Source organism: Bos indicus x Bos taurus, chromosome 3 (assembly GCF_003369695.1).
Source record: "Bos indicus x Bos taurus breed Angus x Brahman F1 hybrid chromosome 3, Bos_hybrid_MaternalHap_v2.0, whole genome shotgun sequence".
Taxonomy (NCBI): domain Eukaryota; kingdom Metazoa; phylum Chordata; class Mammalia; order Artiodactyla; family Bovidae; genus Bos; species Bos indicus x Bos taurus.
Window position 1 is genome coordinate 59,280,115 of NC_040078.1, and position 23,754 is coordinate 59,303,868.

At 43.2% G+C, this 23,754-nt stretch overlaps 1 protein-coding gene across 4 annotated transcripts in view; it reads left to right on the top strand.

Moving 5' to 3' along the window:
- MCOLN2 (mucolipin 2) overlaps window positions 1–10,864 on the top strand; it is a 65,153-nt gene extending 54,289 nt beyond the window's left edge. For all 4 annotated transcript variants that reach the window (XM_027536691.1, XM_027536689.1, XM_027536692.1 and 1 more), the window contains exons 12-14: window positions 5,508–5,714; window positions 7,518–7,639; window positions 10,057–10,864. In XM_027536691.1, the coding sequence (XP_027392492.1) occupies window positions 5,508–5,714; window positions 7,518–7,639; window positions 10,057–10,093 (366 nt within the window). In that variant the 3' untranslated portion in view covers window positions 10,094–10,864. The remainder of the gene's footprint in view (window positions 1–5,507; window positions 5,715–7,517; window positions 7,640–10,056) is intronic.
- The last annotated feature ends 12,890 nt before the right edge of the window (window positions 10,865–23,754 follow it).

The following is a 23,754-nucleotide window of genomic DNA, read 5'->3' on the forward strand; positions in this document are numbered from 1 at the left end:
CATTTGATATTTATTCAACATCTACTGTGCCCCCAACACTGTCAGATTCTTCTAGCCCAAATTCTTAGAGGACAGGGACCATGGATTATTGCTTTTTGCATTCCTCATGTCAAGTGTGGTACCTAGAACATGGTAAGGGCTCAGCAAGTTTGCTGAATGACGAGAAACAGAGACATAGCAGTACCTGCTTTCTGGGGACTTACAAACTTGTGAGAACCAAAGAAATTTCCTAGGAATGCATCTGTAGCCTGGAGGCACATTAGGACCTTATTTCTCTTTACCTTGGGTATTTTTTTAATCTCTATTTTTTAAAAATTGAAGTATGGTTGATTTGGAGAAGGAATGGCAACCCATTCCAGTATTCTTGCCTGGGAAATCCCATGGACAGAGGAGCCCGGCAAGTTACAGTCCACAGGGTCATAAAAGTGTTGGACACAACTTAGCAACTAAACAACATAATTGATTTACAGTGTTTCAAGTATACAGCAAAGTGATTCGGTTATACATACACACACACATATATATTCTTTTTCAGATTCTCTTCCATCATAGGTATCACAATATATTCAATACAGTTCCCTATGCTGTATAGTAGGTCCTACTTGTTTTGCTCAGTCGTGTCCGAACCTCAGCGACCCCATGGACTACAGCCTTCCAGGCTCCTCCATCCGTGGGATTTTCCAGGCAGGAGTACTGGAGTGGGATGCCATCGCCTTCTCCGATATAGTAGTGTGTACCTGTTAATTCCAATTTCCTAATTTATCCTCCTCCCCTTTTCCCTTTGGTAACCATAAGTTTATTTTCTATGTCTATGAGTCTATTTCTGTTTTGTAAATAAGATCATTTATATTGTATTTTAGTTTCCACATGTAAGTGGAATCCACATATAAGCTATCATGTGATATTTGTCTGTCTCTGTCTGACTTACTTAGTATGATAATCTCTAAGTCCATCCATATTGTTGGAAATGGCATTATTTCATCTTTTTATGGCTGAATAATATTCCATTATATATATATATATATATCTATCTTCTTTATCCATTCATCTGTTGATGACATTTGAGTTGCTTCCATGTTCCATGTTTTGGCTGTTGTAAATGCTACAAATATTGGAATGCATATATCTTTTTGAATTAGACTTTTCTCTGGATATATGCCCAGGAGTGGGTTTCTGTATCAAATGGTAACTCTAGTTTTTTAAAGACCCTCCATACTGTTCTTCACATTAGGTATTTTTAAAGCTAACTTATACTGTGGATCTTGGCCACTGAAACTAGCTCACAGCCACTTCTTATGGTATGAAATGGTAGAGTATGTACCATTTACTTACCTTATTAGGTCTCTATTTAACTTTTTGGTGGGTTAAAATAAATCTCACGTGCCCAGAGAAGAGGGAGATAAATAACGCTAAATATAAGAGGGAGATAAAAAATGCTGAGATGCATATTATGTCCAAACTGATTCTAAGTAACTGTACAGGAAACTAAGGGATGAATTTGCACTGCGCCCACCAACTCGCAGTTCTGGAACTTGAAACACAGACTGCTGGACGTTCTTGACACTAAAGAAAGGAATTGGCCAGTTTCCAAGAGAAACTGAGAAATATGGATTAAAAAATTTTTTTAAGTAATTAATTTTTGGTTCTACTGGGCCTTCATTGCTTTTTGCGGACTTTCTTTAGCTGTAGCGAGTGGGGTCTGCTCTGTGTTGCAGTGCTCAGGCTGCTCACTGTGGTGGTGTCTCTTGCTGCCTTGTGAGGGCTCCAGGGCACATGGGCTTCAGTAGTTGCGCACACGAGCTTTGTTGCTCCTTGGCATGTGGAGTCTTCCTGGACCAGGGATCAAACCCATGTCCCCTGCACTGGCAGGTGGATTCTAAACCACTGTGCCACCAGGAAAGTCCCAAGGAATATGGATTATTAATGGTGCTATCAGAGTTGTAATCGATGTTCATAGAAACCAACTTGAACCACATTGTCTTAAGGCCAGTGGTGGGGTGGAAACTAGTTACTCTGGGAACTGCCTGTCTTATTATTAAATTATCTGCATATTAATAAGTGATTTGCTCCAATGGATGTTCCCTCCAGATCTCTGTGGAGAGTGACTTTAGTCCAGGTCTTCAGAGTTGTTGCCGATGTAGCAAAGCCATGGGCATGATTCTTATTTGGGGTATGTCTGTATGCTCTCCCTTGGTTACAGAATTTACCCCGTGAATCTGTCATGGACTGGGAGTTTGCTAGCTGGTTGGGGTACAGAGAAGTATGCAGACAACAATTAGAAACCAGTAGTTTCTTCTGTGGTTCTTACTGTTATAGAGAACAAATTAGAGCTGCCAGGGCAGTCTGTCTTGATGTAAGACTGAAATAGCCCTTCAACACTGGCTTCATTGGACAGAGACGATGACGGATGTACCAGATGAAGAGAATAAATCCCAGAGAGGTGACCCAGGTGTTGTGAGAGGAGGCAGACACACGATCTTGACACTGCCATTCAAGGGATGGCATGAGGCCCCATAAATGAGGAACTTACTCCAGGGTTCTTGGTTTGGATTTTTACTTTGCCTCCAGACTTTGCATTATTGTTAAGCAAGAGAAACGATCTGAAGGCTATGTTCTTTGAAGTTTAGATTTTACTGCAGCTTAGACTGGAGGCCGAAGAGGTTGGAGTGAGAAAGACTTCCCTGGAGTTTTCTGTAATAAATATTTAAGTGTGACATCAGAGAGGGGGTAGAAAGAGTGGGTTAGAGAAACACCATACAAACAGACAAACCTTATTAGAGAGCAGAGCAGGAAAAATAAGTTCATTCAACACACTGCTTTTTTTTTAATTGAATTATAGTTGATTTACAGTGTTAGTTAATTTCTGCTGTACAGCAACATGACTGTTATACATATATATAGATTCTTTCTTTAAATATTCTTTTCCATGTGGTTTATCGAGGTTCCCTGTGCTATATAGTAGACTTTGTTGTTTATCCATTCTATATATAATTGCTTACACCTGCTAACCCCAACCTTCCACTCCAGCCCTCCTCCAGCCCCCTCCTCTTAGTAACCACAAATCTGTTCTCTATGTCAGTGAGTCTGTCTGACATAGAAAACAGTCTCTATGTCTCTATTCCACAGATAGGTTTCTTTTGTATTGTATTTTAGATTTCACATATAAACAACACATAGTTTTAAGCACTTGATTATTTTGGAGTAATCTTTTTCTGGTAGGAGGCTGCAATGGCAGACAGAGATAGAGAAATTTGGAAGGGAAGCCCATTTTCTGGGCTCAGCTGGTGGGAGCTATTATTGTGTTGCATGTGAATCCATATTGATAACACAGCTCCGAACTGGAAATGTCCCAGAGACATTCACAGGGACTTGTCCCCACAGCCACACACGCTGGCTTGATGGATGTACTGGCCCCTCCTCCCGCTAAGGACAGAATAGGTTCTGTTTCAGCTTTACAGCAACCTGTTGTATCTGCATTTCTGAAAACTTTTAATTGCCTTTTGCCTATTAAGTCATTATCATTCTTCACATAGAAACTTTTCACACTCATCTAATGTTTAACTCTCTGACCTCAGAGACTTCATTCATTAAGCACTTGCTGTTTACTTTCTGTGGATATGGCAGCTGGTGGTCATGCACATAAGCCGGGTGGGGGCTGCGAGCCTCCTGGGGCATTCCACACCAGCCCCTGCCCAGCTCTGCCCCCAGGTCTTCAGGTGTTCAGTCAGCCTCTTGCTAATTACCTCCTGTCCCTGCCTCTACCCGCCCCTTAAACTGGCCTTGTCTGGAACAGAGTCCATCCGAGGTTCCTCCCCCACCCTCCTGGGCTTACTTTCTCCCCACTTTCCTCTGGATTCCTTGCAGTTCTGGGCCCCTGCACTCTGTCCAACTGGCACCCTGGCCCCTGAGCTTCTCATTCTAGGAGATCTTCACATGCTAAGGAAACAGAGAGCAGATCCTATCCCTCTTCTGTCCAAGTTTTCACTCTTCTCCAGGGAAGGCGGGATTAGTCTGAAATATTTAGAAGCCCAGACAAGGCTCTGTGAGCACAGCACATACTCACTCTCCAACCACTCCTTAGGCTCTGCACCTGTTCCCTCCATATTCACTGAGCAAATTTATCTTCCTCCTCTCACTGATGAGCACCTTGGCTTTCAGGCCTGACTTCTGAGGGCCACTCCTTAGGCAGCCCACCCAGCTCCGCCACAGGTGTTAGGTTTCTTGGCAGTGGCCAGTCCACTGTTAGCAGGGGAGCCCTCAGAAGACACACCATGATCATTCATCCTAATGCACTTTCCCACCTCTGGTAATCTTGGGCTTTTAAGGCTTGAAAATTATCTGAATCCATGGTTGGAAAGGCTACAAAGAAACCAATTTTCTTGAGCCTCTGTCTCTGGCCCTTCCACCTTTGCTGGTGCTCTGCAGTTCTTTCAGAAAGCAGTTTAGCAGATTTTAGCCTTAAAATGTTAATCGTGGGCTTCCCTGGTGGCTCAGTGATGAAGAATCTGCCTGCCCATGCAGGAGACACTGGTTCGATCCCTCATCTGGGAAGACCTCACCTGCTGCAGAGCAACTAAGCACATGCACCACAACTACTGAGCCCCCGCTCCGCAATGGGGGGAGCCCCCGCTCCGCAATGGGAGGAGCCCCTGCTCCGCAAGAGAGGAGCCCCCGCTCCGCAATGGGAGGAGCTCCCACTTCACAATGAGAGGAGCCACCTCAACGAGAAGCCTGCACATCGCAACTAGAGTGCAGCCCCTGCTCACTGCAACTAGAGAAAAGCCAGTACAACAGTGAAGACCACACATGGCAAAAAAAAAAAAAAAAAAAAGTTGATACTGAGACCTAATAATAGGAAAAAACTCAGTGCCGAGAAGTGTGATTTGCATTGTTCTTTACAAGAGCAAACATGATTAGGATGTCCAGTGAAAGGGAAATAGTTACAGTTGACATTTCCAACAAATCATCTCTGGGTATGAATAATACAAGACTGTGTTAAGTAGAAAAGAAAGAAAAATCTGATCCAAAATTGTCAGGTGACATGATCACAAATATATAAAAAGTCATTGGAAAAGACCCTGATGCTGGGAAAGACTGAAGGCAGGAAGAGAAGGGGGTGACAGAGGATGAGATGGTTGGATGGCATTATTGACTCAATGGACATGAGTTTGAGCAAACTCTGAGAGACAGAGGACAGGGAAGCATGGGTGCCACAGTCCATGGCGTTGCAAAGAGTCAAACATGACTTAGCATCTGAACAACAACAACAACAGAAAGAGTGCAAAGGGAAAAAAACTGAGAGAGGTGCCAAGAAATTATCTTTGTGAATGTAGAGGAGAGTTTTGAGTAACAATTTGCAATGCATGGTATTCCAGGTGCCCTAAAGTGAATGTTAATTGTAATAAGAATGGCAGCAACAACGTCTTCAAGAAAACCAGCTAACTAGATACTTCTCTACTTCATTGGCTAGCATATCTCAGACTACTTTTGGTCTCCCTCCTCCACAGTTTGAAAATCTGAACACGGTTGCTGAGTGTCTGTTTTCTCTGGTCAACGGTGATGACATGTATGCGACCTTTGCTCACATCCAGCAGAAGAGCCACTTGGTGTGGCTGTTCAGTCGCCTGTATTTATATTCCTTCATCAGCCTTTTCATATACATGATTCTCAGCCTTTTCATTGCAATTATTACAGACTCTTATGACACCATTAAGGTAAGCAGTTATCATTATTTCCTACCAAAAACTATTGCAAATTCTGTATAGATTGGAACATAGGAAAATACTATAGTTTTTTACTTACTTAAAATACTATAGTTTTACTTAGATTTTTGAGATTTTGTAGAAAAGAAACTTTTTAGATGCTGGGGGTTCATTTTAAATATGCATTTAGGACATTGTCCTTGGTGCCCAGATTGGGGTGGACTGGTTTGGAGGTATAGTGGAAAAGAGAAAGGAAATGGGTAAAGATGGGCCTGCCTGCCTGCTAAGTCGCTTCAGTTGTGTCTGACTCTAAGTGACCCTATGGACTATAACCCGCCAGGCTCCTCTGTCCATGGGATTCTCCAGGCAAGAATACTGGAGTGGGCTGTCATACCCTCCTTCAGTGGATCTTCCCGACCCAGGGATTGAACCCCTGTCTCCTGCATTGCAGGCAGATTCTTTACCACTGAGCCACAGGGGAAGCCCGTAAGGATGGGCTGAATTTGGTAAATCAGGTAGTTGGGCTGTGGATCTTAGTGCTTACAGGCGTACGTGCCTGTCCTGGAACTTCGGCTTTGAGTGCTAAGTTTCGGTGATAAGGGGTGACCATCTTCCTGACAACTGTCCAGATGTGGGCACCCCTCAAACACTGGAAGCCACTCGTGTGATGCAGGTTTCCTTTAAGTTACAAATCTAAGGCTTTTGTGGCTGTTTAGCTTCCTACCTTCCTAAGCTACCCAGTGGACCCTGTGTCCTTTCAGACTGGGTCCATTTAACTGATCTGTAGCATGAAGGAAGTCCTGTAAACTCGGGCGGTGATGTCTCCACAGCAGGTGGTCGTGCTTGGAGCCAGCACCCTGTTTGGGGCCAGCATCTGAGCAACCAGGGATTCCATGTCCATGTCCTGTGGTGTTGTACTCTTCTTGAAGCTTCTCAGAAGCTTCCCAGAAGAAGCCAGTCCGTTGGAAATACTCCTGAGCATTTTGCGCAGAAGGGGACACATGTTCCTGTAGGAATGGGTGGTTGGCTGCAGGGGGGCTGGTCATGGGGAGAGGAGCCAGGCCTGCGCAGTGTGGGTGCTGTCCTTGGATGTGGCAGTGTCCCTATGAGGGTGCCAAGCCTTGGAGACCTGGTGGATGATCTCACTGAACTCGAGGGGAGGGGTCTCTCAGAGTCTCTGTGTCTGCTTGGAGGAACCTACTGCCTTCTACCTCCCTAAGCAACCAGCTTCTATAAAACTTCCCAGCCCAACTCCACATGGGCAGTGTGGGAAAGGGGAGGTTTCTCTTGGGCTTGCAGTGAACACGAAAGCTTTAGACTGCTATTTCCTTCACTCCTTTGATTAACATGCCTCTAGGCTTCCTTGGTGGCTCAGTGGTAAAGAATCCGCCTGCCAGTGCAGGAGATGGGGTTTAGATCCCTGGGTCGGAAAGGTCTCCTGGAGAAAGAAATGGCAACCCACTCCAGTATTCTTGCCTGGGAAACCCCATGGACAGAGGAGCCTGGTGGACTACAGTCCATGGGGTCACAAGAGTCAGGCACGGCTTAGCAACTAAACCATAACAACAACAACCCTTCCCCCACTAAGGCTTGCTTTCTGGAGTTTTCCTCCGAATGGCTCTCTGTTCCCATGGTAGCCCTGGCTTGGCTTTCAAGGGACCCAGAGATTGATTATTATTGTTAATATCAGTTCTTAGATCCAAGCTTGCAACGTGGGAGAGTTTTATTTTAGCAGAGGTGGGTTTGGTTCGTTGACAAAGGGAGCAATTTCTCATGCTATATAAATAAGGTAACCACATTGTGTACTTTTTAAAGAAATACCAACAGAATGGGTTTCCTGCCACGGATCTTCAGGAATTCCTGAAGGAGTGTAGTAGCAAAGAGAAGTGTCAGGAAGAGTCACCAGCCTTCCTGTCCAGCATCTGCTGTCTGAGGAGGTCAGTATTGTGTCGAGTCAGGTCTCCATGCTCCCAGGATGAGATGCTCTGTTGCCTTAACAAAGAGTCCTCCCAGGGCAAACGCTGCACTCAGAAATCAGCTGATTGGAGGAAACAATGCAGCCCTCCTTTCTTTCCTCCCACTGCACTTGGCTTTAGAAATCTATTGTTTCTTATAAAACAAGGTACAAAGGTACAGGACATGGTTGGAGTCTCTTGGGAATGTTAAAGCCTGTTATGAGAAGGCATGAATTATGTCCCTGAAGGCAAGAGGGTGGGCTGCCCACAGGAAGAGATCAGAATCCTTCATTTATAGGTGTAGCTCCAGGAATGCCAAAGATGTTTTCCCCTTTTCACGATTTACTAGACATTATTTAGAAGTGCTCCATCATACCATTTCAAATCCCAAGATGCAGTTACTTGAAGGTTTCAAGTAACCTTCCTTGAGCAGAGCAGAAAATCTGCTTGAGAGGGGCTCTGTGTGTCCTTGGCTGCAAACACAAATCAATTGATCAATGGCTCTTTGCTCACCATTCATCGGGGCACTTACATAGTCCGGACCTCAGTGGCAAAACCTCCACACAGTGGGTTGGGGACCAGAATGGAGGACACATGAGGAAAATCTTAACTGTGCCCATGTTTGTTTTCATCGCAAGTCAGGGATGGGGGTTGTTAGCTAGAAGTATCCCCGACTCGCGTCTTTTGAGAAGCATCGCTAAACCAGAGTCCTGAAGGAAGAGGAAGAACATAATTGCTACTTAAAATCACAGGATGTATTTTTCGTTAATCAATTCGTACTGCATCTTGGGATTTGAAATGGTATGATGGAGCACTTGTAAATAATGTCTAGTAAATATGAAATGAGATCTTCTGAGAAGAGTTAAGTTTTTACAATCACATTTTATCCTCTCAGAGCATTAAAGTGTTGCCGTGGAAGCAGGGATAAAGGGAAATTAATTTTCTTAATAGGCAGCTGCCTCCTAAGGGGTACCTTACATAAGGTACCTTTTCTAATTAGAAAGTTGCTTTTCTAATCTGTAGTTAACCATAAATTTAAAAAAAGTCATCTCAGAATGTAAAATAGTTGTGAACACTGGACAGTAATGGATAGGTTTTTGGTGCTTGATTTTTGGACCTTGGTTTGTACCCAAAAAAGCCCCAGAGGGTTGTTAGATGATTCCTCATGCAGCCATATGAAACAAGTGAAAGATTTAAAGAGTGAACTGCAGGACTGATTGATAAGATTGAGTCTGGCTGGTGAGAACAGAGCAACATCAGCAGGCAGTTTTCCCCAAGGTGAACTAAGGCTTGTGGAGAAGGTGTGTCTGGTGCGAAGAAGAGTCTGCTCATAGTGAGCAATGAGAGAATTAGCAGAACAGGAGGGTCAGCCAAAGGAAACCAAGTGAAGAACAGGATGTTGAGAGTTTTGGAAAAGGAGGAGAGCAAAAATAGAAACAGAAGTGGCTGTTACCAAAGATGGCCATGGGTGAAGTCAGCTTGATCGGTTTTAGCTGAATAATAGGATCAAAGCCTGGAATCGAGGGGGATCTGGCTGGACCCTGCACAGAAACAGTGAAGGTCATAGGGTCTAATGAGGGAAATGGGTTGTACTGAGGCCTTGGAACAAGTGATGGTTTTGAAATCATTGAAAACTAAATATACCTGGATGTGTTTAACAGCTGGAATCTTAAGATTGAAATAAAATTTAGGAAGATGACTTAATTCTATGAGTCTAGGACTCATTTTATGACTGGAGAGTACATGTTGGAGAAGAACCATAAAGGCATCACAAGTGTTGGTATCTGAGCCCCTCTCCAGTGCCCATGACACGCAACCCAAGTATCACAGCTCTGCCTCCTGCAGAGCACAGCCAGGTTGCTCTTCTTTAACCAAAGCAGCAAAACCACCACAGACTCATTCTCTCTTGAATAATTGACAGAGCCTCTAGCCTGATGGTCAGAACACTGGGGTTTTCATTTTGGATCCTGCCAATTACTGAATGTGTCCCATGACCTTTCCTAAGCCTCTGGGTCCCTCTGTGGTATCATCAGGGTGGAACAAGTAGCTTCTCTCTTCTGGTTCTATGGGGAGGTATACTTCTGGTCTGGTTCTCTGGAGGGCTGTGCTGGTTTGAGAAGATGCAGTTAATCTTTCCCCTTCTCTACCATAGTGAAGGAGGAAAATATGCAGTTCTAGCCATGGAGATGGAGGGTGGACAGCTCCTCAAAATTGCCAGAAGCATCTAGTCAAACCCCAAATAATGTAAATTGTCCTTAAGTTTTCTTCCACTTATATGTTGCACTCAGCATGTCAGTAACTTATGTATGCCTACATGATAGAGCATGTATTCCTGTTCCATCTCAAAGAGTTTTAAGTTATTGCTCTCTTTTCTCTACTTCTCCCCCTTTCTGTTACAGGAATAGAAGTGATGACCATTTGATACTTATTAACTAAAATCCTTCTGCTGATGATGATCAAGTTTCAGGTCTCCATATTGAATGACAATGTAGAGGGGCCCCAAATGGCTTGGACCAGCACTTCCAAAAATACCGATTGTGGATGGGGAAAGAGGACTGACTGTCAGCTGGCTGAATAGAACTGAAGTTCCATAGTTCCTTTTTATAAACTTGAATGATGAAGAATAGACCACAGTCACCTCCTGGGCATTAGTGTCATAGAGCAGTGAAATTCTGTCTTGGTGTTTTAAATTATGATGTCATACTTCAGAGTGTGTAAAACAATGGTATTTAAAGCCATGTATTTGAAGATGTGAGTTTATCATCAAATACGGGTTTGTCTTAAAAGTGATTCTTGGGTTAGAAGACATTTCTTGATCCATGGTCTGCACAAGACAGAAATTGGTTGCAATACCAACCTAGAAACTCAATGCTGGAGAACTATTAAGCCATGTAAAGATTACACTTAAGTCAACAAAAAAACCTCTTGCAGTGGACATTTCTTGGCCTATGTTTTCCTATGGTCTTCTCAGAGTGATCTGAAGAAACTGTTGGTAAAGTCAGTGGGAAGAATTGGAAACAGTCATTTGGACACCTTGTCACTTATGCTCCTTGTTGATTGTACACCCAGGACATGTGGACATTATACTACAGCAGTGGTCACTCATTTTAACACCTGAACTCCACTGTGGTGGGAAGTTACCCTTGTCAAGCAAGGAAGGTGGTATTTTTCCCCAAAATAAATTAAATTTATTTTTATCAAAACATATGGAACTGTTGGCCTTCCCTGGTGGCTCAGACAGTAAAGAATCTGCAATGTGAGAGACCTGGGTTCAATCCCTGGGTTGGGAAGATCCCCTGGAGAAAGGAACAGCTACCCACTCCAGTATCCTTGCCTGGAGAATTCCATGGACATAGGAGCCTGGCAGGCTACAGTCCATGGGGTCACAAAGAGTCAGACACAACTCAGGTCTATACACAAAATACTTTGCTAAACTTATCATTTTAGTTATAAACTTCTTTACTTACAAAAAAAAATGTTGTTACATTCAAGTTTTAAATTAAAGACTATTTAACCCGTATTTCTCGGAGAAGGCAATGGCAACCCACTCCAGTACTCTTGCCTGGCAAATCCCATGGATGGAGGAGCCTGGTGGGCTACAGTCCATGGGGTCGCTAGGAGTCGGACACGACTGAGTGACTTCACTTTCACTTTTCACTTTCATGCATTGGAGAAGGCAATGGCAACCCACTCCAGTGTTCTTGCCTGGAGAATCCCAGAGACGGGGGAGCCTGGTGGACTGCCGTCTCTGGGGTTGCACAGAGTCAGACACAACTGAAGCGACTTGGCAGTGGCAGTGGCAACCCGTATTTCTAGATTCATCCCCATGCAGAATCATTGTGCAATTAGCTCACTTATTCACCCCAAATATACCCCCAGTACATCATTTATCTTTGAATAGAATTGCTATTAATGCCTTTTATACAATTTGAATTGAAGATTAATGATGGTCTTCCATGCTCATGTTTTTCTTTCATTGGCTTTCATGTTTCCTATTATTTCTTTTCCCTCCAGCTGAACAAAACACTTTCAGGAAGAAAAATCTTTTTTCAAGGTTACCCTGTGTCTGTAGAAACATTGTTTTCTCTCTTTTTAAAGCTTTTAAACAATTGTCACCTTGACAACTCTATTATCTATTTGGATTTTATTGAACAATATTTTCTTATAACTCTGCTAATAGACATATCTGGGACAAACCATTTTCTTTCCTTTCCTACGCTTCCACTTGGAGAGTTCACTGAAAGTTAGGAGACTCATTCTTTCTGCCTCTTGGTTTCATTATGGGATCACAGTTCTTATAGAACATACCTCCATGGCTTGCAGTGATTTCCTCAAAGCCTGATGTAACATTCTTAGGCCTACTGACTTGGGCTGGTAAGGAAAGGTCATGGGTGATTTTCACTTCATTGAACTACTACTAATTTTTTTAAATGTACTGTTTTTTAACATCTACCTAGTGAAAAATTCAGATCACATCTCTATCAACTTACTATCTGGTCTTCAAAAGGGATTGCTCACTTTCTTAAAGGCAAAGTGAAGGAGATAGAGGGGCTAATTTGTAGGAATTAATAAATATTTATGATAATGACTTGTGATTAAGATCACTTCATGCATAGATTTAGTTCATACCTGAACTATCTTAGGGGTCAACTATTTTAAAGTTACTGGTGAAGAGTAAGATTTTAATTAAGTAGGACGTTCATTACAGGACTCTCCCTCATTGTCTCCTGCTCCTCCCCATCAAGCCCCTCCCAGGACTTTTCTGGTCCCCCCACTTCTCTTTCCATGCACCCACACTTTCATCATGTGTCCATACCACATCTAGACAGCTAAAATCCCAGTTTACCCTGTACTTCGGTGCTTGGGCAAGTTACTTCCAGCTTCTAAGTGATGAAACCTCAACAAACCGTGGGATTGGCATTTAAGTCAGGTAATTCATGCGAAGCCTGACGTTGAACACTGAAACCTGAGCCATTCTTAGTTTTTATTTTCTGCCCCGTTTGTATTAGTAAGTAGGTTCCATGGGATCATGGGGGAGTGAAGATGTTAAGCCATTTAGTCTGCCAGGGTGCCTGTCCTCCTACTATCTGAGTCTCCTTGGACAGGTCACACCAGCCTTGGTTTCTTCACCTGTAAAGTGGGGATTGCAGGGATTAAATGAGTCAAATGTAAAGTGAGTAGAACTGGGCATGACTTATAAGTGCTCAGTGAATATTAGATCTTTCAAAAGCTTTTCTTGCATGGTCTACACATGTACAAATCTATCACCTGGGCAAGCCAGGAAGATCTTTACTTTGAAGAGAGCTCACCAGTTTTGGTGAACTTTGTTAGGCCTCTAGGTGAGTAGATACCCACATCCATCTTTGTCCTGGGGGCAAAGATCAATTCAGTGTCTAAAGCTCAAGCAGTTGTGGAGGAGCCTGTGGACCTCAACAGCCTAAAGGCCCTGCCCTCGGGGCAAAGCTGTCAGTAGGATGGGTGGATAAAGGTCCCCGAGGTACACAAGTGTCACAAATCCTCAGTCCTTCACCCTGAGACCACCCCCCCTACCCCCCCCACCCCCGCCCACACCCATCCTCAGCTAGGAGCTCACTGCCTTAACCAAATTTGTCAGAAGGTGTGCAGTACAAATCAGCTATTGCTGATCTGATGTAACAAATGTGAAAAAGCCAGAAAGGGTCTTTAGGAAAAGGTTTTCCTAAAAACCTTTTAGGAAGGTTTTCCTTCTTTCAGCCCCTGCTGAAGGCTCACATTGTAACAATCGTGGGAGGGGTGCCTGACCCACCCCTCACCCTCTCCCAAGGAGGCTTCAGCTCAGCATCTCAGGTTGATGAGAAGCACAGTGACCCAATCTCTTGATTACTAGCCAGACACCCTGCGGTTCCTGAGGCCTCCCTGTAAAAACAGCCCAGCACTGTCTCTGAGGTTCAGGGTCCCTGGAGTCATTGGGAAAGTATGTTCCCCAAGTGCCTACTATGGTCTTGGCCATGGATTGTTCTAGCCAATATAAGGAGCTGTGATGCTTAGAGGTCCGATTCCAGCTATCTGAATCACTCAATGTGTGGTGGCCGCTTTTTCCAGCAACACTGGATAACTAGATTGCATTTTGCTACTCTCTAGTTCCACATTTATTTTCATGTAATTTGAGCAAATTTTATTTTTCTAGCCCTGACTTGAAGTTTAAATATCTCAACCACAGTATTCCAGTGGTGTGGAATCTTTCTCTAACAAATATCTAGAATTTCACATACTTGTGGAACATGCAGAAAGTAGCTCTTGTGTGACAGGGTGATTGAGGACCTCAAAGACAAAATCCTGAGCACGGCTTCCGGATCTTAGGCATCATAGGAAGGACAGTGAACGATGACAATGAGAACTGGTACTAGAGGAGCGCTGAACACTTCTGCCTCCTCTCCCATTTTTTTTTTTTTTCTGTTTGAGAGGTTCTGAGCCCGTAACACTGACAAAACGCAGCTTCTTGGTTGTGTGATTTGTCCTTTTGAGAGGACTTCATGCTTGGTTTAATGTTCTTCCCTGATAGTCTTGAAATTCTCTATTTTTTTTAAAGATTTTTTTTTATGTGCACCATCATTAAAGTCTTTATTGAATTTGTTACAATATTGCTTCTGATTTATGTTTTGGTTTTTTGGCCACGAGCCATGTGGGATCTTAGCTCCCCAATCAGGGATTGAACCTGCACCCCCTGCATTGGGAGGCAATGTCTTAACCACTGAACCACCAGGGAAGTCCCACTTCAATATTTTTTGAACATGGGGCCTCACAAGTGATGCAGCAAATTCTGCTGATTGGACTGGGTAACTTAGTGACTAACAATGATTAAAGCATAGCCTTTTAGGAAAAGGCTAGCACTGTAGTTTTTCTTCAAAACAATTGAAATTTAATGAAAGGAAAGAATAAAGCTGAATGGGAATTAGTTTTTAATAGAATTTCGGATGCATCATTTTTTTCAGCCTCTAATTTTGCAAATAAGTGGCTATGGGTGGCTCCTCATCTCATATCTTGTTTCACAGATTAAACTTCTGTGGTTGGTGATATTGGCTAATATTGTTTCCATGTCACACTGGCATTTTGGAACTGGACTTCTCACCTTGCCCCTTTTCTCTGCACACCCCCTTCTCCCCAGCAATGAAGAGTCTCATTTTCCAAATTTCCACTTCATGTTTTTCCCTTGACAGAGAATCGACTTAAGGTGGTTCTTCTAAACTCGAGCATGTTTGCCCAGTTGCTATATGGCTTCCAACCTGGCTCAACAAAGTCCTCTGGGACCTGCTCCTCCCACTGGACAATCAAGCACTTTCTCCAAGCTCTTTGCAGCCATTTACATTTAGAATGAAAGACGGTCTTTGAATGGGAAGCTGTAGAATTGTTCCGCGTGCTATGAATTGGAGAAAATAACATAATAGCACTGGGAAAACTTCAGGATGAACCAAATCTCAAAATAGACACTCAAGTTGTTAGGGAAAATAATACAACTCATGGCTGTTCTACCAGCGGCTTCTTTACAGCAAATGAGGCTGCAAAACAATGGATGAAATTGATGGCCAGTGTTTTTCTTGCCATCTCTCTGCCAGAGAACCAGGAAGTGAATGAGAAAATAATGGGCACACACAAAACATTTCCATACCAGCTGACGTAACAAGGACAGCAAAACTCTGATTTTCCAAAGACCCCTGGGAGCTATCAGCTGTGGTGGATGGAAGAGACAATTTGTTACCATGATATGTTTCTTAGTTTCTAATGATACATAAATTATCCCATGAGCCATGATACATAGGGTTTAGAGAGAATTTTAAATGAAAGCAATTTTTTCTTCTAGCAGCACTAATTGCCTCGCAGCAGTAACTGACTCATCACCTGCTGCCTGTGGGCTGTGGTCATTACTGTCTCCTGGAGGTTGAGCCGATGTCCCCCAAGAGAAATGTTTGCTTTGACAAAGTGAATTTACATCCTCACTTTGGAGCCTGCCAAGCCAGGTCTACAGAAGGAGAGAGTATTAACAGTGCCTTTCAGACTTATCTTTATGCATTTGTGTCATCCTGCACATGTTATTTATGAAACAGGACGGTGTGTTGGGTTTTCCTGCATGTGTTATCCATGAAACAGGACAGCATATTGGGTCACAGCTCTTGGCTACCTTTGGAGAAAAGTCAGGGAACTGATATCAATGCTTAATTTCCAGCTTGGTGGGGTTTGAAAGGTAGACTTAGATAAGAAACTTGGACACTTCCTAATGACAGGTTAAGCAGGGCAAGTTGATAAGCACCATTAATTTGAAGAAACGTGGATAAGTAACAAATGTCAATGAAAAATGGTGATGCTATTAATGACTAGAATTCAGTACATGCTTGTTGATTTCGAACATTGTGCTGGGAACTACGGATGCAAGAATAAATGACATGATCCCTGCCTTCGTGAAGTGTGGTGTCCAGCAGGAGGAACAGTCATGTACCAAGATAAGACAAGGTCACCCACAGTACTGAATGACAGTGGAATGGCAGTAGCTCCTGACTTCCTGGAGCGTAACTGGAGGCCTTTTCCCATGGACGGAGGAGCCTGGTGGGCCGCAGTCCATGGGGTCGCTAAGACTCGGACAAGACTCAGCGGAAAGACTCACTTTTCACTTTCCTGCATTGGAGAAGGAAATGGCAACCCACTCCAGTGTTCTTGCCTGGAGAATCCCGGGGACGGGGGAGCCTCATGGGCTGCTGTCTATGGGGTCGCACAGAGTCGGACACGACTGAAGCGACTTAGCAGCAGCAGTAGCAGACAATGCTAGAACTGAGACTTGAATAGTATATTTTATTTGACCAGATGGCCATGATGTAGGGTAGGGGTAGGGCTTTCTGGATAAAAGGAATGGCATAGCAATGGCTTAGACAGCTGAAAGAGAACCCAGCCAGTTGGGGAAACTATGTTTTCGGGTGGTCAAAATATAGGTCATTGTTGGGGAAAATTTTAGAAGATGAGACTCAAGCAACAACAAAGGGAACTTTAGACCTGGGAGCTACATGATCGGAAAACATAGAACTGGTAGAACTGGGAAGGATGGATTGGGGTGGTGTGAGATGAGCAAGGAAATCAGTTAAAAAGCTGCTACAATCATCCAAATTAAATTTTTAAAAAGTGATGCCATTATCCCGTAATTAAACTCAAAACAAGCACAATAAGAAGCCTGCTTGAAACTGTCTCTAAGGAATGTACCTCTCTCATATACCTGTTTTGTCTGCCTGCATATGTATATTTTTTGCTTTCTTAAAAGATTTCTCTGCTAAATGCTGTGTCATTTCCCTGGGAGTTTATGCTTTTAGACTCTGCGTTTAGAGGGATGGCCTCTTTTCATAACTTCTATTATTGAGAAATATACTTACTGGGAAGAATGGGTTGAATGCATATATCTATCATATGCTATTTCTCCTTCCCACATATTTAAAAGATTATCTATTAATAAGACTGTCTCCGCATCACCCTTACCCACCTCCTCCACACACACCACATACACATATACTCTGAAGCGCCCTGACCTTGACCAGCCACAGTTTATGGCTGTCAAGGTTGTGAGACTTGTGGGTGTGTGACTTCTAACAAAGCCAGCCTGACATCCATAGTCTGAAGCTTACAGGTTGCACACAGACTTTCCGAAGTTTCTGTCTCCCTGCCCCCTACTCAGGACAACCATGAAGATTTGGGTGTGCGGTCACAAAGGTCAGAACTGAGTGTGGCACCTGGGAAAGGAGGGTGTCACAGGAAAGAGCTGGGAGGTCCTTGGGTCGATGGCTCCTTAGTCTGGGGCAGTTTGTGGAGTTGGGGTGCCAGGCGGTGCAGGGGAGGGGGGCTGATGGAGGGACTCTGAGGAGAAACTGTGGTGCTCACCCCCACTGCCTTGATTTGGAGGTCTGTAGTGAATGTAGTCATGTTAGAAGAATGTTCTTGGGCCCAGGGTGCCCGAGACTAGGGGGAGTAAGGGGTGGGGGAGTTGTGGGCAGAGCAGGGAGGGTGGCATGGCTTCCATCTCACAAATGAAGAAAACATAGCATGTACCAGTGCCCGAGTGCACCATTGCCTTCCAGACCCTGCAGAGAAAGGTCAGCAATTTGTGCTGAGACCAGCCCCAGTCATGCCTCCTTCACAGTCTAGTGAACCCACTTCCTGAGGACCAGAGGTGGAAGACTCAACACTTCCTTAATTTGTGGAGTGGATGAGGATGTTGGCGGGGTCAGAACCCTATCAAGGGTTTCTTCACCTCTCAGAGCTGGAGGTCAGGGGAGCCAACCTGGGTGTTGGAGGCGAGAGAGAATTCTCGAAGCTCTACACTGACCACCCTGAGGGGCACAGTGGGTAGCCTGGCTCGGCCTTTGGGGGTTCATCTCTTGGCGTGCTCAGAGGGCCAAATCATGGCCTTAAAGGTGCTGGACGACCAGCAAGACACTGTGGGGCAAACCACCATGTCTCCAACTGCTCCTGCACAGTGAGGCTACCCAGCCCGAGGCTGATACTGGGAAAAATGCATTGGTGTTTCCAGCCAGACTAACATGGAGACTGTTTGCTACATCTTTTCTGAAGAAAATCAAGTTTCTGAAACAGTATTTAAGGAACCACAGTAATGGACTGAGGCAGGGATGGGTGGATCAGTAATGATTCTTCTACTAGACTTTCAGCTCTCTTGCATAAATGGCTCCAAGTCCATCAGGAAAAGCTGAGCATGTGGGAAGAGATGACAGGCAGATGAGGGAAATTTGGGGGGGAGGGGCATGGTTGTGGCTAATGGGTGATGACCTGGCTCACCCTCTTTTACACTTTTCTCTGGGTTTAGGGAGGCACCAACTTTTAGCCCTTATGCAAAATACTGTGTCACAGTTTCTACATTTATCTGATTGAGACAAAAGAGCTGACATTTATTATTCTAAAAGTAAATCAACTAAATGGGAAAACCCCATAGATACACATTTCTATCCTATGGGCCTTTTCAAAGTGGGACAGTTCAAGTGCACAGCAGGCAGCTCAGAGGGTAAGTTATTGAGATAGAAATGAGAATAAGTCAAATAAACTAGTCTCATCAACCAGCATCATTAGGAAGGTATCTTAAAAAGATAACTATTCAGCACCTTGCAACCATGTAGCCAAATAAATTCCAGATGGATTAAAGATTTAAATGTGAAAAATGAAGACTGTAAGAGAACCAGAAAGAAACAGATATGAATATTGATCTGATTCAAGAAGTAGAGAGGGCTTTCTGAGTTTAAAGCTGCAAATCAACCATACAAGAAAAATCAAGTAGATTTACTACACAAAAAGGAAAATTTGCAGAGAATTAAACATGTAAACAAAAGATTTCAGTGCCCTGTGGAAAAAGAATTGCAACACACGTGACTGGGTAATATCCTTACTTGGTAAAGAACCATTACAAATTTCTGGAGGGTGAGCCCCAAAGAGAAGGAGTAAATTTTTTGCATTTCTGTATTTCATGGATAAGGAGCTTCCCACATGGTTCAGTGGTAAAGAATCTGCCTGCCCCTGCAGGAGATGCAGAAAATGCAGGCTCAGTCCCTGGGTTGGGAAGATACACTGGATTAGGAAATTGCAACCCACTTCAGTACTCTTGCCTGGGAAAATTCCATGGACAGAGGAACCTGGCGGGTACAGTCCACGGGGTCACAAAGAATCAGACACGACTAAGCAACTGAGAGCAATTCATGTATATAGCAAAGTTCCTGATGAGTAGCAAGCACAGAAAGAATAGCATATTTTTGAAAGGCTATATTAGGGTCAATGCCTAGTATGTTCAATGCCTAGCAACACATACTGTTGCTACTCATCCCAAGAAACTTGTAGCTTACATATCAGGATTTCCATTTTACTGAAGAGAAAACTGAGCACAGATCAGATAACAGAGCCTGGTTTCAAACACAAATCTTCTGATCCAAAGCCCTCTCCCACTCCCCTTTCTTCTGCCTACTTTCTAAATAATGCTTACTGAACAGAACTGAATGGCAGAAAAAATGTTTAACCTCCTTAAAGAGAAATGTGACTTCTATTTTCAAACAACACCCTGTTAAACAACATTCCTCCAACTCACACAATACCAGTGCTTAGTGGAAACTAATCTGTTTTTTTGTAGGGGAGTTGAAATCTCCATGGAAGCTCCCAGTTCTTACACTAAATTGCCAAGTGATTTAAAACAAGATGCTTGAAACCTCAGAATCATTATCAGTACTACAGGGATAATAAAGCTGAGAATACAGAGAGGTCAAGGAACTTGTGCAAGGTCACACAACAGTAACCACCAGTGCTGGGACTTGGACTCAGGCAGTCCATCTTTAGAGCTGGCTAGCGCACAAGGTTGATGTAATGTCTAGAAGATAATGGATGTAAGTAAGCTTTGAAAAGGATAAACTGGACACATTGGATGAAAAGAGATAAAAATTAAAGCTATAAACCTGTTTTTGTGTATGTGTGTATGTGCAAGAATTGTGAAAATAAGAGCTTGATAGGGATGTCTGGGTGTGTCCTTTTTGACCTTATATCTATTTAAAAATTTTTTTCAACTTAAAATGCACACAGGCAGAGTGGTCATCCCCTCCCTCCTACCCTCTTTATGTCAACCAGCATGGGAGTACTGGTTAATGGATCAAAGACAACATGCCCACACTTAGAAACATACTCAACTGGCTCTTTTAAAAAAATAAAATGAAAATGAAACAGATAATTGCATCCACTGGGGTAGAATTGCTGGCATGTGCAATAATGAATCACTAGACAGTTGTGATTGAAAAAAGATAGCCACCCCATAAATCTCGACTCAGTACCTCTTTCATCTCACTGGCCAGAAGCCAGGAGAGCCAGTTTAAAAGGTGTTTAATATCGCTCATGTACTTTTCATGCCTCGGTGCAGTATTTGATCACTGGCAAAGTCAGGGAGGAGATTCAACCAGTCTATCCTAAAGGAAATCAGTCCTGAATATTCATTGGACGGACTGATGCTGAAGCTGAAACTCGAATACTTTGGCCACCTTATGCAAAGAACTGATTCATTGGAAAAAACCCTGAAGCTGGGAAAAGATTGAAGGCAGGAGGAGAAGGGGACGAGAGAGGATGAGATGGTTGGATGGCATCACCAACTCAATGGACATGAGTTTGAGTAAACTCTGGGAGTTGGTGATGGACAGGGAGGCCTGGCGTGGTGCCCCCAGTCCAAGGGGTCGCAAAGAGACAGACACGACTGAGCGACTGAACTGAACTGAACCCAAAATCAGCAGTTCCACGTGCATCTCATTCAGCCTATCTTTTGGAAAACGCCCTCCATCTTCTGTCTCTCTCATTTATATAATTTATTTTTCTAAACCATTTGAGAGATGCTTATATATATTATGCCCTTTTATGCCTTAAAACTTCAGCATGTATTTCCTAAGATCAAGAATAGCCTCTTATACACAAGGATATGGGCTTCCCAAGTGGCTCAGTGGGTAAAGAATCTGTCTGCAATGCAGAAGATACAGGAGCTGTGTGTTTGATCCCTGGATCAGGAAGATCCCCTGGAGGAGGGCATGGCAACCCACTCCAGTATTCTTGCCTGGAGAATCCCATGGACAGAGGAACCTGGGGGGGTACAGTCCATAGGGTTGCAAAGAGTTGGACACAACTGAAGCGACTGAGCATGTCTGCACATGCATGCATGTGTACACGATATATTGTACAACACCAGGAATATAGCCAATATTTTGAAAAACTATAAATGGAGTATAACTTTAAAAATTGTGAGTCACTATGTTGTACCCCTGAAACTTATATGTATTGTACATGAACTATGTTTTTGTTGTCCTGTGTTACGTATAGCCCCTTAATTTGGATTTGCTGATGTTTCCTCATGATTACATATAGGTTAAATACTTTTGGCAGGAATGCCACAAAGGCATTGCAGGTTCATCCTCAAGGTATCTATCTAGAGGTGCACGATACTGGTGTGCTCTCATGGATGATATCTATTTGGACCACCCTGTCAAGATGTTGTCCTCTTCCTCCCTCATTATAGTGGCCATAAAAACACACAACTCAAATCTCCAGATGTGAGGAGCCTAACTGATGACTGTCCCAGCCGCTGTGCTCAGAATCCGTTTGTGTGGAGACCCCACTGACTGCTCTGGCCACTGAGTGAATCCAGCAATGATCACAAGGTAGGCTTATTGCCGCTAGAAGGGCACCCCTCTGATAGTGTCCCATCAGTCTGACTGAATTCTTCCTAGAACTGGGCTGCATCTAAGACTCTCCCACCTGACACTTTATCTTCTCCTCCCTCCTTCATGACATCAGACCAGCACTGTCTGACAGCTCTCCTTGCCTCCTCTGCCTCACTCCCATTTTCCCCTCACAGCCACAGCCTCTCGCCCAAATTCTCTTGCATTTCCCATCTTGTCTTGGGATCTGCCTCCTGAAGGGTCCGAACTACACAGTAATATGGAAAGAAGTGATTGAAAACAGGTAGTAAGGTGAAGATTTGGGACTGAGTTAAGTCATCCCTGGTGGGTGAAGAGGCTATCATCCTGAGTGGCAGGTGGGGGACACATAGTCTCTGATACAAGGTGGTGGCCCAGGTACCCAAGATTTCACTCTTGGTGACCTGGGGGTGCGTCCTGGTGGTCATGAACACCATTGCAGCTGAGATGATTCAGGATCCTTCAGGGATTTAGAAGATACAGGGAGAAAATGCTTATAAAGACAGATTGCTTCTAAGTTGACTGACCGTCTGCAAAGGGGTGAGAAACTAAGGGCTGAGAAGAAGTAGTTAAACCAAGTGTGAATCTGAGGTGTTGGTGGTAGCTTACAAAGAGGACCTGATCTCCTCAAGTGTAAGAGTAGATAGACTGAGCTGAGGATTGAAGACCCTGTTTAGTAGACTTTCTTACCCTTGTTCTATGAAAGTGGAAGCTCAGAGAGATAGAGTGACTTGCCTTTATCCACCCAGCTCTCAACTTTTTGACAGGTCAGCATACCTTGTCTTTCTGCAGATCTATTTGTGTGAATCCACGGACTTTACAGAAAAAGAAGGTGGCCATTGGTTTTGGGGGGAACATTGCTGTATCATGTGTACTGCATATTCCATCTCACCCCTTCTTCACAACAATTTTGACTGCCCTTTTTTCCGTTTTTGTTTTTGCCAGATTCATGCTCTCCAGCTCAAGAATTTGGGGATGCCTAAATAAGAGTGACGTGATGGGTCAGATGTTTTAGTCAGGTTCATAAGAGCTACAAAACCAACGACTAAGAAAAAACACTTCTTTACACTAAACACTGAAACAAGTTTTCCTTCTCTTTGGTGTATGTATAACTCCAGTGTATGTGTTTCCAGGGAGAGAAAAGTGAATGGTGAGAATTATTTTACTGGGCCATGATTTAGTTACGTTTTTGTAACTATATAAATGGGAGTAGTTTTACTCTTAAACATTAGTAAAAGCACAATAACGAATAATTGAAATTTTTACAGACATGTTCAAGAAATGGTGGATAAAGCTTTTTAGTACTAACAACCCATCCTAGGACCATGGATTTATAATAATTTCTTACAGTTTCATAGTACTAAATGTTTACAAAGGGCTTTTACATACATTATTTAATTTCATTCTCACAACTATCTTGCACTAGATAGAGCAAGTTTTATTATCTCTATTTTAGATGTGGAGAAATTATGTTATTTCACAAATCAAAAAACTAAATAAAGTTAATTAAAATGCCCATGTGTTGTAAGAAATGGATCTGAAACCTGGCATGAGAGGAACTCAGTTTCTGAAACTACCTACTGTTCTGCCTGGAAACTTTCATTTCTTTTATAATTTTTAATATTTAATATGTTAATATAATTGCTGATACACTAAAGTCAGTGTCCCCAACCTGCAGAGAGCCCTCACTTAAATCTATATTTCCTTGTGCTGCTCTTTACAATCAGGATTTAATAAATAAAACAGTATTAGCACTCAACATGATTTGCTTTTTTTTTTTTGACATTGCTGAAAATTTTAAGCAGCTTAAAATCTTTTAGATTGCTATGGTTTAATTTAAAAGGAGAGACAGAAGAACCAAACTTAGTA